Genomic DNA, 15,146 nt, shown 5'->3' with positions numbered 1-15,146 from the left:
ATATAAGTTTTGGATTTCTGGTTGCACGTTCACCATTCTGACCATTGCAGCGGTTGGCTGTGAAATCCTCCTCGCTCGAAGGTATAGTAGAAAACTGTTGAATTTTCTGAAAAACAACTTGATTGGATACTTAATTAGTAATTTAACCAATGTTTGTGATGTGTTAAATGTATAATTTTGTCCATATCCTTTGCTAGATTTCTCATCTTTCTGCAAGAATGAAGGCTGGTCACAAGTGCCTGTTTTTCCAGCATGTTTTGCTGTCTGTCATGTAAGTAGAACACGAATTCTGCACATAAAAGTAAAGAATATGTTGTTTTTATGCTGCAATAACAAATGCTGCAATTGGGTGGCACTGGGGTTATTGTAACAATCAAAATCTTCTTCATCATCAGCCTTTTGTGCCACGGCAAAGACGTTTTCTTCAACGACAATGGAAATCTCATACTCCCTGGGTCCTACAAAATTGCATGGATGGCAGGCGTTGAGGATTTCCGCACCCTGTCGCTCATGACCATCCCTGGTACCCACGATACCATGGCCCGCTACGGAGGCCCAGAGGGCGAATGCCAGGCTTTGACCCTGAACGATCAGCTGAGGGCTGGCATCCGTTTTTTGGATCTCAAAGTGTTCAGTCTGTTTGACACCCTCTATGTCATGCATGGTGTGATGTATCAGCGTAGCACTTTCAAAGAGGTCCTGGACACAGTGAACGCCTTCCTGTCCGAGTTCAAGACCGAGGCTGTGCTCATCAGAGTGCAACCAGAGTCTTTTGAGAAATCGACAGTCAACAACAAGGTGCGGAGTCTGATTGGCAACGACCAACACGTCTGGGTGACCTCTGGGATGCCCAATATGGGTCAAGTCAGGGGGAAGATTGTCTTTTTGCAGGAGAGCACCTTCACTCTAGGAATCCCTCTGGTGGAGACAGAAGGTAAAAGCGAGGTTGACAATGTTAAAGATAAAGACAACAGAATAATAAAACAGCTGAACCAAGCCAATGAAGCCTGCGGAGGTGATAATGCTGTGATGACGTACACTAGTGGCACTGGCTTCGGTACTTTCTGGGGAATGTTTCTCACTCCAAAACGAGTGGCTGAAAAGGTAAACCCATGGCTTGATCAGTACCTGAGGCAGTTTTACCCCAATAAGCCCAGACCATGCTTTGGTATCATTGCCATGGACTTCCCCGGCATCGACCTCATTCAAACTGTTATTAATATCAACTGGTGGTAAAGGTCAGGCAGATATACACAGTGTGTCCCACGTGTTAGAAAGTCCTTCCTGTGTCTCATTCTTCATTGTACACTCTCGAAAGAAGGAATAAATCTCTTATGAAGCAAAACTGATTCTTTACTCTTCACTGTCGATTTCTTAAGAATGCATTATTCACAATTGTTTTCTGACCATAATTAAGACAAAAATAAAGATGACTGCCTCCTCCTCATTGATTTGAAGTCTTGTTTGCTAAGTGATATCACATCTCTGAGTCTTTGTTTGTTACGTCCCTGAAATACGTCCATGGGAATGAAAAAGGGCGTCACACACGTGAACGAGACCAGGAGAACAAACACAGAGAAAAGTGATGCTATCACGAAAATAAGGAGTTTATTCAGAATATAACCAGATAAATAAAAGGTGAGATGGGAACTGAATGGGAGCCTCATCTTCAGGAGCCAGGAGACATTTGCAGAAAATATTATTGAACCTTTATTTGAACTTAAAAATATATAATAATAATAATAATTACAATAGAATAACAATAACTTGACTGGCCCTCAGTGGAGCACACACCTGCACCAAGGCCAAACTTGTCTAGATCTTAGAAACATAGTAGTATAAATATAAATGAAAAAAAGAATTGGTCTCATGACCTAAATTATTTTATAACAAAAAACACTTCACTCTTGACTAATGCCAGTTGAGGTGTGATGACGTTTCGCAAGTCTGTGGGCGTGGCTTTTGATTGACAGTGTTGTGCAATAATGCATTAAACGTGATATCATAAAATGGTTAAATATTAATATTTTTATTATTAATATTAAATAATAACTTGAATTGATTAAAGTTACCTCGGGGCACCACCCTTCAAAGGAAGGGAAAAGATAGCCAATTTATTGATTAAGTCTCATAAAAGCACTAACTACAAATTTGGAACTTTGATTAACAATTAAATTAATAACTATAACCAAAATTACCATATAGATAGTTAGCTAAGTTGACGGATATGGAGTTCTTGACAGTGTAGAGGTTGGCAAAATTCACTTATGCAACATTAATAAAAAAAAACATTTGTGAAAGAAAAACATTTATTATGAATATAATAAAGTATAAAAACACAAATTACTAACGGTGTACTTACTAAACAAAGATAGGTATGTGAATATGCTTGTGTGTGACAGACGGTGTGGCCGGGCCGTCAGTGAAGGGTTAAGGGTTTTCGGAGGAGGTACTTCTGGGAACAGGCAGCCATCATGTTTCTGCTCCTCTGAACCATAACTGCGCAACTGACATCAAAGCCAGACTCACTTCCGCCATAGGGTCGATTCTTCTCTCACATACACAACCAGGTGAGTGTCCACATGTCTGCTTCTGTTTGTAAAGTGTTGTGATAAAAAGTTGTGTTGCTGGGTTTTAATTTACAGGAGGTGAAAGGAAGAACAGATGGATTAAAGTAAAACAGGAAGTAGTTCTGATTTATTTAATAATAAAAACATCTGCGAGTCAATAATCGAGTCTGCGTTCAGAAAGTTAATTTTCCTTAGTGAAATGAGCCGGATGTATTTTAGCAGCCGTCATAATAATAAGCGCAGTTCTAATTCTCTAAAGGATTAGGGAAGGAAAGGAGCTTCAATGCTTCCTAACTTATTTCCTTGAGCAGAGGAAACATCTGACCTTTATTTAAGGTGAGGAGAAAGTGCCGCCCCACAATTCTTTGCGGCAGCCACGCATCTCGTAGTTGCACCTGGACACACCCACATAAATATATAAAAGAGCTCATGATCCGGAACTGAATCCTCTTAGGATCAGGTTTCTTCTCTGTCACATCTGTCCAGTCAACAACAAACATAATGAACTCATAGTTCACAACATCATCATCAGAACTAAGTAATTTAAATGTAAATATCATGATACGAACTAAATTATATTATAAATATCATCATCAGAACCAAATATTATTAATATCATTTTTCTGCACTTAAGGTTTCTCCTCGTATATCTCTCACATTCTTATATTATATCATCATTTCAGTCCTATTTGTTTATTTTGATTTTCAATTAAATCTATTTCGTTCTGTTTCTGTATCTGGTGGTTACATGTTGTCTCTGTATCAATGAAAACATCTTTTCTCAGGATCTGTCATTCTCCCAAAAGATATTATTTGTCTTGTGCACACAAGTTATTCTCTTGTGGGAAAAAGTTAGTATCTTGTGCACTTAAGATAAAAAAAACATCATCTTAATGGACTTTTTCCTGAAATGTTCCAGTATGTGAGAATGCAAATGTCAGAGTCAGTTTCTCCCGACATCTTCCGGATAATTTCCCACCAGCCTCCTTGTATAATTTTGTTTCCAACATTGCTAACAAACTGCAAATGCAAAACGAATTTATCAACATCAATATTCTGTACTGCAACCAGCCACCAGGTGATGATTAACATGTTATGGTTTCATAATTAAAGTTCATATACCGTCTTGTCTTTTGTCTCAGTCTCAGGAAGGATGTCTGTCTCCATGACCAAAGGCGAGGGGGTCACTGTGTTCACTATGACCTTTGACTCCCAAAGTCCCTGTCCGCCACTGTGCCAAATCGTCAAGTCCCTCTGCTACAGCCCAGTGTGCTGCACTGTGTCCGAGCAGCTGAGGACGGTTCAGAGAATGTCTCAGTCAGTACTTGGGGTGAGTTACAACCTTTACCTTTGTCTGCAGGATTTGCTCTGCAAACGTCTGTTCTACGTTTCTCTGAGAACTTGAGCTGTAACTTTTTAGTTTCTTCTTTTTATGAAGCATCTTTTCTTTCCTCTCTGATTTTATTTAAAAATGAAAACATTTGACTGGTCTTATAAAACAAAAAGACACTGAAGACTAAATATCATTGCTCTCGGCCAAAAGCTGCTCAGTATTGTGCTCATCACATTACAATCATATGTTCGTTTAAAATACCACGAAGCTACGTGTGGTAACTGTACAGATGTTTGAAGTCGTGTTCAAACTGCGTTTCCTGCTCCGCAGGCTCTGCACATTATGATTGGTTTGCTCAACATTGGCCTCGGAGTGATTCTCCTGACGAGTGGAAGTGGCTCTGGAAGGCAAATGGACGAAAACTGCTTTCCTGTTTGGATGGCAGTACTGGTGAGTAAGCTTTTGTTGGATTAACTGTTTTGTCCTCTGAGCTGTTCAGCCATAGAGATTTTCTTGTGCCGTGCATTCTGCCAAATGCATTTTTATGTGGTGTTTTGTGTGTAAGAGTGAATTTCTAAGATTTCTCTGTCTCCTCTCTAGTTTATTTTATTCGGTGTGATGTGCATTCTCTCGGAGAAGTTCCCCAGTCTGTGTCTGGTGAGTATTTCAGATTTATAAAACCCTCACGTTATCTTACAAGGACTTCTTTTACTTTATTGTCCTCTCTCTATTTCTTCTTTTTATATTAAGATAAATGTAATTACAGATTATTTTGTCCATGCTACATGTGATGTCACAGAAGTCCCAAGAATTCCTTGAAAGCGCTGGATGCTGAAGTTGCTGTGGTTTTGTGTCTGTTTTCCATTTGGTTGCAAAACTGACGAGACTTGTTTTCTAGGTCAGCATCAATGTGATTCTGAACATGACGGGAGTTGCTTTCGCCATAACAGCCATCGTACTCTACAGCATCAACATGGCAGACATGGACTTGTGGTGGATGTGTAGACATGACTATAATGGATTCAGATACGACGATCAAGTCACCACGTCTCCCGAGATCATCATCATCCTGAGGAAATGCATCATGGGCCGAACTCTGACTCTGGTAATCTTTGGTGATTTCAGCAAACAAATTGAATAAGATAAAACATTTCTTTCTTTTGCAGATATTAACTTAAAGGTTACCATCCATGATTGTTATCTCCAGACAACTTTAAAAATAACGAGTTTACAACAGGATACACAAATGAAAAAAAATGTTTAATCCACCGACAGAAAGTTAATCACATAGTTTGTCAAGTAAAATACCAAAGTAGCTGTTTGGATTAGATTCTCACAAGATAATTTTCTGCTTTTATCTAATTTAAACTGAACATTTTTGGTTGTTGACTGTTGATCAGACAAAACCAGACATTTTAAGACGTCACTTTGGACCCTGGAAAAGTTTGATGAGCATCTCAGTGTTTTTAGACATTTTTTTAATAGACTTCATGAATTGTGAATGTTTAAAAAAATGCAATCACCAAGTTTGAAGAAAAAGTATTGACTGAAAAAAGTATATATCATTTTATAAGATTAAATTAATACAAATATGTTAAAGTTAAAAAGTTATAACTTTATAACTTGTTTTTTTCCTTCCCACCAGATACTCCTAAGAGGCATCAATGGCGTGTTGATCGTCCTGTCGGCCCTGGAGCTCTGCGTCAGCATCAGCTCTGTCGTCCTGGGGATCAAAGCTCTGAGGAGCTGGGACAAGAGAGGAAATGAGGTGGATTATTAAAAAAAAAAATCATATTTCATTGTTGAAGCTGTTGTTTAACCAGGAAATGTTGACGGCTCCACATTTCACACAGTCATTAATAGGAGTCCCCTGAATGTGTCTGTTTTCATCAAGATTTATGAATTATTCTCTGGGAAAAGAGTTAAAATGTCAAAAAATCCCGGAGTTGCTTGAAACTGTATGGGTTCTTTCTTGACCCGTATATACTTCCATTAATTTACATGGAAATCAGTTTGTGAGTATATGTAGTGTGTGGTTATGTGATATTCTTAAAAACATTAACACATTTGTTCCACTGATTCTTTTCCTCCCTCAGAAAACAGACGACCTGGAGCAGCACAAACCTCTTCTGGAGGAATTCACCGCCTAGTAACACTGAAGACTGAACTAAAATCTCTGCATTGTACCATCAGGTACCAGGAAGTGTACTCGTTTGCTTTTGTGTCATTGTGTGTTCTGTAACATGATGAACAATGATTTAACTCCGCTAAACCTCTTTTACTACAAGGTTTAGTTACAATATATTTGCACTAGCTCTGCAGAGTAGTTTTGATTATAATCTAAACAGTAAATGCTGCTTTCCATTTATTAAAAGAAAATTGATGTAGATCTTTAGTTGCATATGTTTTGTGTTTCAGTTGGTTTGTAGGGAAAAGGGAGATTCATGCATGCATGTGTCTGCATGTGGGTTAGGGTCTGATACGCATTTCTTTTGCTTTTATACAACATTAAACCATGTTAAAAATAAAGGTTTCAAAACTATTGTCTACACTATTTCATTGTTGTATTTCTGCAGTGAACATTATTATGAAAGCTTTAAGATTAAGTTTGAGACGAAGATTAACACAATTCAAAAGGCAATTATTTCTGTTTTTCCAAATGCACTTACTGTTTAAGTTTAAGTTAAATAAAATGATACTATGTGGATATTTTTATGGTATCGTTTACAGATATTGATTATTACATTATTAAACAATTAATTGAATAACATAAACAGACAGACACACACATGGTCTGTACTGTGCTACTTTGTGGGGTAATGATGCTGTTGCATTAAATCTGTAATGAAGAGGCTTTTATTTTGAAGTAACGACCCACCTGGGCGGGGGGGCGTTGACTTTTGCTGTCAACTGAAAACACAGGGTGTGAACTTGTGTGTGTGTGGGAAAGTGTTTCACAAGGAAGCAGAGCAGGTGAGTTCTCATACAACACAACAAAACAAATGGGATCTTTCAAAAAGATGCCACTGAACTGGGACTTTTTTTTTTTTTTAAAAAGGTACCATCCATGATGATATGATTTATTTTAGTTTAAAAACTATTTGAACTGGTTGTTTGTCTGTGTGACGTAAGAGATTTGATTTGATTGCTGTTTGAAATGTGACAGTGAGGATTAAGTGACAAACAAACTAATGCAGCTCTACGCACATTCTGGGAAACCCCCTCCCACCAGATCTACTTGTATATCTATTGATTTATATGTGGTAAAAAACACAACACATCACTTACATTTCATAATATTTTACTTTGGTATCTGCCTCATGAGGCTTTTTTGTCACCACATCCAGTCGGTTACACATCACGCACCTCAGGTGATTTGGTTTTTCAAAGGAGAAATACCTTAATTCCTGCTGCACCGTAGCAAATCTGCATGTTTGGGTTTGATAAGGTTGTCAAACTGAACCATGCACACAAAAAAGAAAGACATATTTATTATTTTAGCGTAATATGCACTTTCTTTCTTTCCCTTCTCTCTTTCTCAGTGCGATGAGGAGATTGATATGTGTTGGAGGTTACGGAGGTGGAGCTCAGATATATACAGTACATGTCATATCTTGTTTGTTAAGTGGATGAACAAGCTACACAACTACATGTCCCTCTTGTTGAACGGAATAACAGAAGTGACAACAGACCACTTGGAAAATGGCCGCAGGGCCGTAATCACCAAAATAAAACACAAACTAATATAGCGCTTATCCTTTGAGGGTCGATGGAGGAGCTGCAGCAAAATCCCCTCTGACATTTGTCGTATCGCAGGTTCAACACACAGACACAAACAACCATTCACACTCACCTTCACACTTAATTTATAGTCTCCAATTGACATAATCACAATCCACATGTCTGAGTCGGGATTCAAACCTTCTTGTGAGGCGACAATGAAAATCACCGCACAACCACAATCTGATATAATCAAGCTAATTTAAAGAAGACACGGACACAAACTACAAATTGGAGACTGTGTCTAAAGATGGACGCCATGACAGCTATCCACAAGAGAATCCGAATCACCTTGATCACCCCCTAGTGGCTAGTGGCAGTACGGGTCATAATCAGTCATTAACAATAGATTTTTCTCAAAGATGGTGTCTGTGATTTCAGGTCATTCCTATCACAGTGGATTTTTGCGGTATACTCTTTTTATTTGACGCAATGAAAATAGGGAATTGACAGCTGAGACTGACTCGTGATTGGTCGAGTACGTTTATCAGCAGGGCTTGTTGTTTTATATTCCTGCAGAGCCAGGCTAGCTGCTTCCAGCCTTTTTGCTGAGCTAGGCTAATGTCCTCCTGGCTCCAACTTCATCCTTGACACCTACAGCCGTAATCAATCTTCTCATCTGAATAAGAAAAGCCAATTATTGTTATTTCCCTATCAAGGGACATATTAACATTAGCCGACCTTTCCAGCTGCAGGTGTGTGTGGCGTCAGGAGCGTAAAGGATGTCTGTGACTCTCACCAAAGAGAAGGAGGTGACCGTCATCACCATAAAGGCCGACAGCAAGAGCCTGATTCCACCGCTGTGGCAAATCCTGAGGGCTCTGTGCACCAGTGCAGTGTGCTGCTCCGTGAACAAGGAGCTGATGAAACCCTCTGTCACTGCGGTTCTTGGGGTGAGAAATTAGAAAAACATTATAAAACAACACAAGGTCGATTGGTGGATACATAAATTAACCAAAACATAATTCACACGCAGAGCCGCTCTTAAGATGGAATGGTTTTGAATCTGTTACAGACGATCCAGATCATGGCGGGCATGTTCCACATGGCGCTCGGGCCGGGACGACCTCGCTTACACCCTTGGGATCTGACTGAAAATGGTGCTTCTTACTGGCTGGGTGTTGTGGTAAAATAACATTATTATTACACTCTACTTTAGGTAAAGGTACAAATAAATAGACTAAAATGTACTGAAGTAAAAGTACTATATTAACCTATATTATATTAACGTAGAACTTGAGTAAAATGTAAGTATTTGCATTTAAATGTACAAAAAGTATTAAAAGTTAAAGTGAGAGTGTGTTTGTCTACTACATGAAAACTGAAGTAGTACTTGAACACATACGTGAAAAAGAACAGTAACAAAGTTAATGTACTGCACTGTCCCACCACTGATAACAGGAAAACTTTTGATATTTTGAGAAATAGGCTTATTCACTTTCTGGCAGAGAGTCTGAGGTGCAGCCAGTATGAAGTTAGCTTAGCTTAGCATAAAGACAGTAAACAGGGGAAATGTCAATTTAAAAACATAACACAGCTCTTCGTCTTTTCCTCCAGTACGCTGCAGCTGGAATCGCGTCCATTTTGGCCGGACAGTTCCCTTCTCCATGCCTGGTGAGTAACGTTCTCCGAATTCCACCACAATTGTCTGGCTCAGGAGTTTTTTTCAAATATTATCAAATGCTATTTGAATTGAAGGATTTCTTCCGTCACTCGCAGGTGATCTTCACCGTGATCGTGAACATGGTTGGTGCGGTGTTTGCCTTCACTGGCATCGTGCTGTACAGCATCGAACTTCAAGAAATCTACAGGGGCCGAGTGTGGGGCTGGTCCCATTATGATCATCACAGCTTCAGTTTACAGGTATGAATATTGACAATTGTTATTCCTAAAAGCACAAACTACAGTAAATGACAATACAGCTTCACTACTACCACTGACAGTCACGAGTCTATTGCACTCAGCAAAATAAGAAAAATAAGTGTATTTCACAGACAAATTGGCTAATGAGAAAACAAAGTTCCTATAGTTATAGGTAGTAAATGTATAAATATTCAGTATTAATGTTGGAAATTGCATAAACTGTAAAGCAGGACAACGTGTTCGGGTACCATATGTCTTTTTTTTGTGAAAGAATCAATTAATGACTTGATTCACTTCTTGTCCAACAGAGTTTGTTGGCGAATGCTGATGCTGTGTCAGTCCTGCTGGCCGTTCTCCAGCTGTGTGTGTGTATTGGTGTTGCTGTTGTGGGCATCAAGGCTGTGATCAGTATGAAGAAGAAAGAGGTATGAACCAAAACACACACGACCATAACAGATCTACAGCAAACTGCTATCGGGATCTGTAGAGGCTGTAGACATAGACTGAAAATAAAGACTTCCTCCCACTATCTTGCGCATGTGTACTTTGACTTTGTTTGGTCCATGTCCCATCCAGTAATACTGAGGAGACAGGATTTGTGATCTATCCTGCAGCTTGCCACCAGGGGGCAATCAAGGCACCCTTGCTTCACTTGATGTCGTCCATCTTTATAAATAGTCTATAGGTTGCAACATGTGTGTAAGTGATAACATCTGGATTTGTGTATATGGTGCTACATTTAGTTTTTTTGGTTAGACCCAAGAAACAGGTAAAGAAGATGGTGGATTTAATAAAGAAAAAAAACAGGCTTACGGTTTAGTTGTCAGGGAGAAAAACTCAAAGATCCAGAATCAAACAAGTCCAAAAAAAGGCCCAAATCAGGAAACCACATGGGCAGCAAACTGGAACACTGGGAAACAGAAAAGATGTTCACAGACAAAGTGGGAAAGGAGAGTTGGGAGCACAGAGACAATGATATACACAGAGATAACTGAACTCAGGTGAAACACATGAGAGACAATCACAGAGGTGGGACCATCTGACACAGACAGGAAGTAAAACATGCAAGAGACACATGAGGAAAAGAAGCTTCAAAGTAAAAACAGGAACTAGTCCAAAAGCAAACAGAGGCAAGCTGCTTTCAGACGTGCACTGAACTCCGGATAGTCTCCTGAAATCATCCACAGGGGCTGTATAACACAAATGTCTGAGTCAGTCACTCAAGAGTCATACACGTAGAGGATGCAGACCCCGATGAAAGTTGATGTATTTTTTGTTTCTCATCCCATCAGGCTGGAAAACTTGTTGGAGATCAGCAGCCGGAGTCGGAGGATATGCTCCTGTCCAGTCCCTGTGCTTAGAATCCGTCCTGCAATCAAACGACAGATTCCGTAGCGTTCCTCCTTTATAGATGTAGATCTGCAGGTTTGTTGAGGTTTTGTTTGGTGAAGGCAGAAAAATGTTTCAGGTGAAAAAAAATCATGGTTCGGGTTCATGTAGGTGTTTAATTAACGGTTTTTGGAGCTGATGCTGTCGTTCTTCTCTGGAGGAGTCTCATTCGTTTCAACCCAACACGTGGATGCATTCAAAACCACCTTATATCTCAAATACAACATCATAACATTAGAGTCTATTTCAGGTGATTTTACACGTTTTCAATGTTCGTTTTTTTCAATTAGCCTTTGATTTAGTTTTAAAGCAGATTTAAACTGGTGTGCACACAATAAAACTCAAAGTTCACATTTGCTGTGTCTTCATTCTTTGTCTATTCCTCTATTTTCAAGTGTTTTAACCACTTCTCTGCTTCTTCATCATAAAGATGCACTTGAATTCATTTTTTATTATATTTCCTCACCCTGTGATGACATTACTTGCCACAAGATGGCGCTCATTCTCGCAATAAAATTTAAAAAAATTCCTGTCCATCAAAGCTGTGGTTCCTTGTTTGTTGGTTTTTTCTTGTGCACAGTTTATTTTGAGAAGAATTCAACATATTCACCAACATCTTCATTCTTGTCTGGTCCCAGTGAACGTTGGGTTGATGAGTCTGGTGTTTCTTCCAGATAATTTTACAAATTAGATGTAGATCAATCATGTGTTTTACCTCCTCTCTGTGCTCACACAATGCAAAAGCAACATATTGATATATATTGAACTGTTGTAACCCAAATTCCATCCAGGACGACTCTCGTACCTTCACTGAACTGTGTGTAGTTTTAAAATAGCTTCACTGAGCTGACAGGAAATTGTGGGATTCTGCTGCAGTTAAAGAAAAACAAAACACATCCTCAAACTACAGCCTCACACAACAATGTGCACACAGTCAGACTTTCCTCCAGACTTTCAGAATTAAGTAACGTCGCAGACGCACCTGTCTTGTTTTTTAGTTTTCAGCCAACTACACTCGAAACGACAGCAGGTGCCTCGGACGTGCAAGTTGACTCACGCTGAATTCCTGTTGCCCAACACAGCTACAAACACACAGCTTAAGGCAGAACCACAGGTATGTGTGTGTTGTTCACGTATCATCAATCCTGAGGAGTGATGTGAGGAATCTGCATGTAAAGGTACAGCTTCCACAGCCAACATCCAGAAACACAGGTCTTCTCAAACAGACTAACCCCAACAAACAACATCATATAAGTAATGAATTATTTCTTAGATATTGAAGTTGAACTTTACTGTACGAATGTTATTTGAATGCATTTCTCACAATTCTCAAGCTGTGAAAACATAATATCCATAGCAGAGGGAACAACTAGGCTTTATACCCGTACCCAGAAAAACACAAAATATGAATCACATGTTCTGATGAGAATGTATCACATGTGAAATGTAAAAAAAAAACATCATTAAGCTTATATGTGAGTTTTTTTAACATCTAAAATAATGTCTTACATGTGACAGTATGATAAAATCACAAGCTATTTCTTTTAAAGTGTTTCTGTAAAAGAAAGCCACAGATATAGTTCTCTATCAAGTTAGATATAAAAGTTAAAAACACATCAACTACTCAGAGAGATGCTGTTTAACTGTTGGTCACATGTAGAGAGAGCACACTGGGAGTCAGGTATCTAACCACAGTGTTTCCTCCTCTTTAGGGGAATTAACCTGCAGAGTGAGAGAAACCAGTTTGGGGTTATTTAACTGATGAAAGCGGAGGAGTTGTCCAATCTGCAAAGGTGAAAGGTATGAGAGGATGAGGAAGACGCCTCGGGGTCATTTCTTTATAACATCACCAGACCAAACTGTGGTAGCACCTCTAACGCTGCATAGTAGAGAACTTTCTTTGACACATCGCGGTGCCACATCAACCTGTCGGGTCTTGTCCTGACATCGGTATGTGGAGTGAGGACAGAACAGCAACGAGGGCGAAGACGGCGACAGAGGTGGCGAGTGAAGACGAGGTGTTTGAACACAGAGAGTAAAAGTCAAGAGGTTTCTGGTTTCAGATGCTTTTATCGTAAATTCTTCATCTCTGCTAGTTAACTTGAAGCAGAGGCCTCAGTAATAGCGGCATTATCCCATAGAGCTAAAAGCAAACTTCTCAGATACACAACAAGTAAATAAACAGAGGAAGGTCCAACTGCTTGTTTATATATCTACAGAGGATTCTGGGACAATGGAGACTTTTTTCATAGTGAGAGGAATCATCTCTGAGGTGTAACCCAACGCCTGAGACGAGCAGAATCCTCTTTGAGATTGTGAAATGTAAAACGTTTTGTTTTTCCTGCCACTGCTGGAACACTTCACTGAAAAGGCTGTAACAGCATCAGACCCACAATCCTTCAGGAGGATCAAGGGTGTACTCATGGACGTTGACATGGGAACATATTAGTGTCTGACTAACTTCATTGGGTTTTCTTTTGAAGTCTCGTCCACTTTGCTCTGCAGCAACAGACAAACACAAGCTCCTGAACTGAGCTACATTCAGAGCCCTGAGCTGACCATGCATTTCAGAGACCAAGCCCCTCCCACACACCGGCCCACATGCACCATCTGATTAAACCAAAATGGCTGCTTTTTCCATTCACGCTGAATTAAGTGTGCGTTCAGGGTTGCGTCATGGTGCCGGGTGCCAGCACAATGTCTTCCTGCAAGTCGGACGAATCTTTCCGCTGCCACGTGATGTTTTTCTGCGTTCCTGAGGTCACCTGATGGGGCCGGCGCTCAATGCAGGACTCTGTGGCCAAATCATATTCATGGCAGAGTAATTCTGGTCTGATTAACAGCATCACTTCACCTATTCAACCGTTTTGGGTCGGCAGCCCCGTCAACCCACCTGGGCGCAGACAGAAATCCGCCTGGAGCAGCTGTACCAGAGGGAGGAAGGAGCTTCTGATAGATCTGTGGTTTTTATTATTATACCTTTAAACTCCATGTCTGTTTTATTTTTGCAATAATGCAAAAGAGATAACATTGTTTTCACTTTGTCATCTGATCCCTATTTCATTCAGTTTGTGAGATTTTACTGTTTTTTAAGTTCACCAGAAAAATTCAGATCCAAATTTCCAAAAGTGGAAAAGTTTGTCCGTGTGGATCATGTCAGGCCGTTTCTGTTGAAAGCTTCTTTTCTGCTGATGCAGCAGAGCGAGCGTCTCGGCGAACACTGATGTAAGTGGCTGAGCTGCCAGTGGAAAATTGGAGATTTTGGGTTCATTAAGAAACGAAGGGAAACTTTAAATTCCTGCTGTCTCAGCTTCGTTCCATTGGCAAACAGGTATCCAGACAACAAGGTCTGTCTCCTCCCTGCGCCAGGCTTCACAGCAGGAATCACTTTCCTGACATCAGACACTGTGAGTTTGACTCTTGCTCTTTATTTGAGAATCTATATTTATTATATGAAGCACTTCCCTTGTCCTAAACACGATCCTATCCATGTTACTGTCCTCTTGCACCTTCTGCATTTGTTTCAAGGAATGTCACACTACCAGTTTTTTGTTGTTTTGGCCTCAGTTTCGGACGTTTCCTGGTTCCTCTCAGTCTGTTGAGACTTTCTTGTGATAACAGGCTGGATAAATAAAATAAAATGACCATGAACATGTGGCACTACACCAGAAGTTCTCACCCTTCAATGGCCAAACAAAGCAAAGTGTGTGTTTGACCTTCTCATTGTGAGAAACCTACTGTTTTATCTTCTTCTTTGATTTCATTGTCGCCATATTCATTTTGTGGTGAAGCCAAAATATGTGAAAAGATTGAGTTTTCAGGCTGGCATGAAAGGTCAGAGGTCAAATTCAGCAGTTAGCCATCACCTTTGTAGAGGATTAAATGAATTAAGATACAGGTACTGTTTTAGTCGCAGTGTGTTTCCTCATTAAATCATAAAGTCAAAAACTTCAAATCAGTATATCACATTTTTGAGTGAATCTTTATAATTAAACCTTGGATCTTGACCCAGTTTCCTTCTGCTAACGTCCACGCTAAGAAAGAAATAAACATGTACATTTAGGCAAGGATCTTTGACCCACTTGTTTTCCTTTGCACTTGTTGGTTTGTGTGCCGGGGGAGTGACAATCTGCAGGGACACGAGTTTATGTGCCGAAGATAGAAAAGCCACAACCACGTAATTACCGAGCACTATGGGTGTTTCCTAACCA

At 39.8% G+C, this 15,146-nt stretch overlaps 3 protein-coding genes across 4 annotated transcripts; all 3 read left to right on the top strand.

Annotated features, from left to right (window-relative positions):
• Positions 1 to 45: 45 nt before the first annotated feature.
• On the top strand, positions 46 to 1,236 carry LOC117776319 (1-phosphatidylinositol phosphodiesterase-like). The gene is made up of 3 exons (XM_034610154.1): positions 46 to 81; positions 198 to 271; positions 396 to 1,236. Exons 2-3 carry the CDS (start codon positions 219 to 221, stop codon positions 1,234 to 1,236), a joined length of 894 nt encoding a protein of 297 aa, XP_034466045.1. The 5' UTR covers positions 46 to 81; positions 198 to 218.
• Positions 1,237 to 2,422: 1,186 nt separating this feature from the next.
• LOC117776281 lies at positions 2,423 to 6,448 on the top strand. Of its 2 annotated transcripts, none has more exons than XM_034610098.1 (7): positions 2,423 to 2,570; positions 3,713 to 3,900; positions 4,234 to 4,353; positions 4,504 to 4,560; positions 4,802 to 5,008; positions 5,549 to 5,671; positions 5,982 to 6,448. In XM_034610098.1, the coding sequence occupies exons 2-7, from the start codon at positions 3,724 to 3,726 to the stop codon at positions 6,051 to 6,053; spliced, it is 756 nt and encodes a 251-aa protein (XP_034465989.1). In that variant the 5' UTR covers positions 2,423 to 2,570; positions 3,713 to 3,723; the 3' UTR covers positions 6,054 to 6,448. The 2 variants fall into 2 exon arrangements, with proteins under 2 accessions (XP_034465989.1, XP_034465990.1); XM_034610099.1 differs by having other exon boundaries at positions 6,000 to 6,432.
• A 1,774-nt stretch (positions 6,449 to 8,222) lies between these two features.
• LOC117776284 lies at positions 8,223 to 11,168 on the top strand. Its single transcript, XM_034610102.1, has 7 exons — positions 8,223 to 8,285; positions 8,373 to 8,576; positions 8,699 to 8,809; positions 9,241 to 9,297; positions 9,403 to 9,546; positions 9,855 to 9,971; positions 10,839 to 11,168. The coding sequence occupies exons 2-7, from the start codon at positions 8,406 to 8,408 to the stop codon at positions 10,905 to 10,907; spliced, it is 669 nt and encodes a 222-aa protein (XP_034465993.1). The 5' UTR covers positions 8,223 to 8,285; positions 8,373 to 8,405; the 3' UTR covers positions 10,908 to 11,168.
• The last annotated feature ends 3,978 nt before the right edge of the window (positions 11,169 to 15,146 follow it).

The sequence above is a fragment of the Hippoglossus hippoglossus genome, chromosome 16 (genome assembly GCF_009819705.1).
Source record: "Hippoglossus hippoglossus isolate fHipHip1 chromosome 16, fHipHip1.pri, whole genome shotgun sequence".
NCBI classification, from domain to species: domain Eukaryota; kingdom Metazoa; phylum Chordata; class Actinopteri; order Pleuronectiformes; family Pleuronectidae; genus Hippoglossus; species Hippoglossus hippoglossus.
This window is presented reverse-complemented; position numbering and strand designations above follow the sequence as displayed.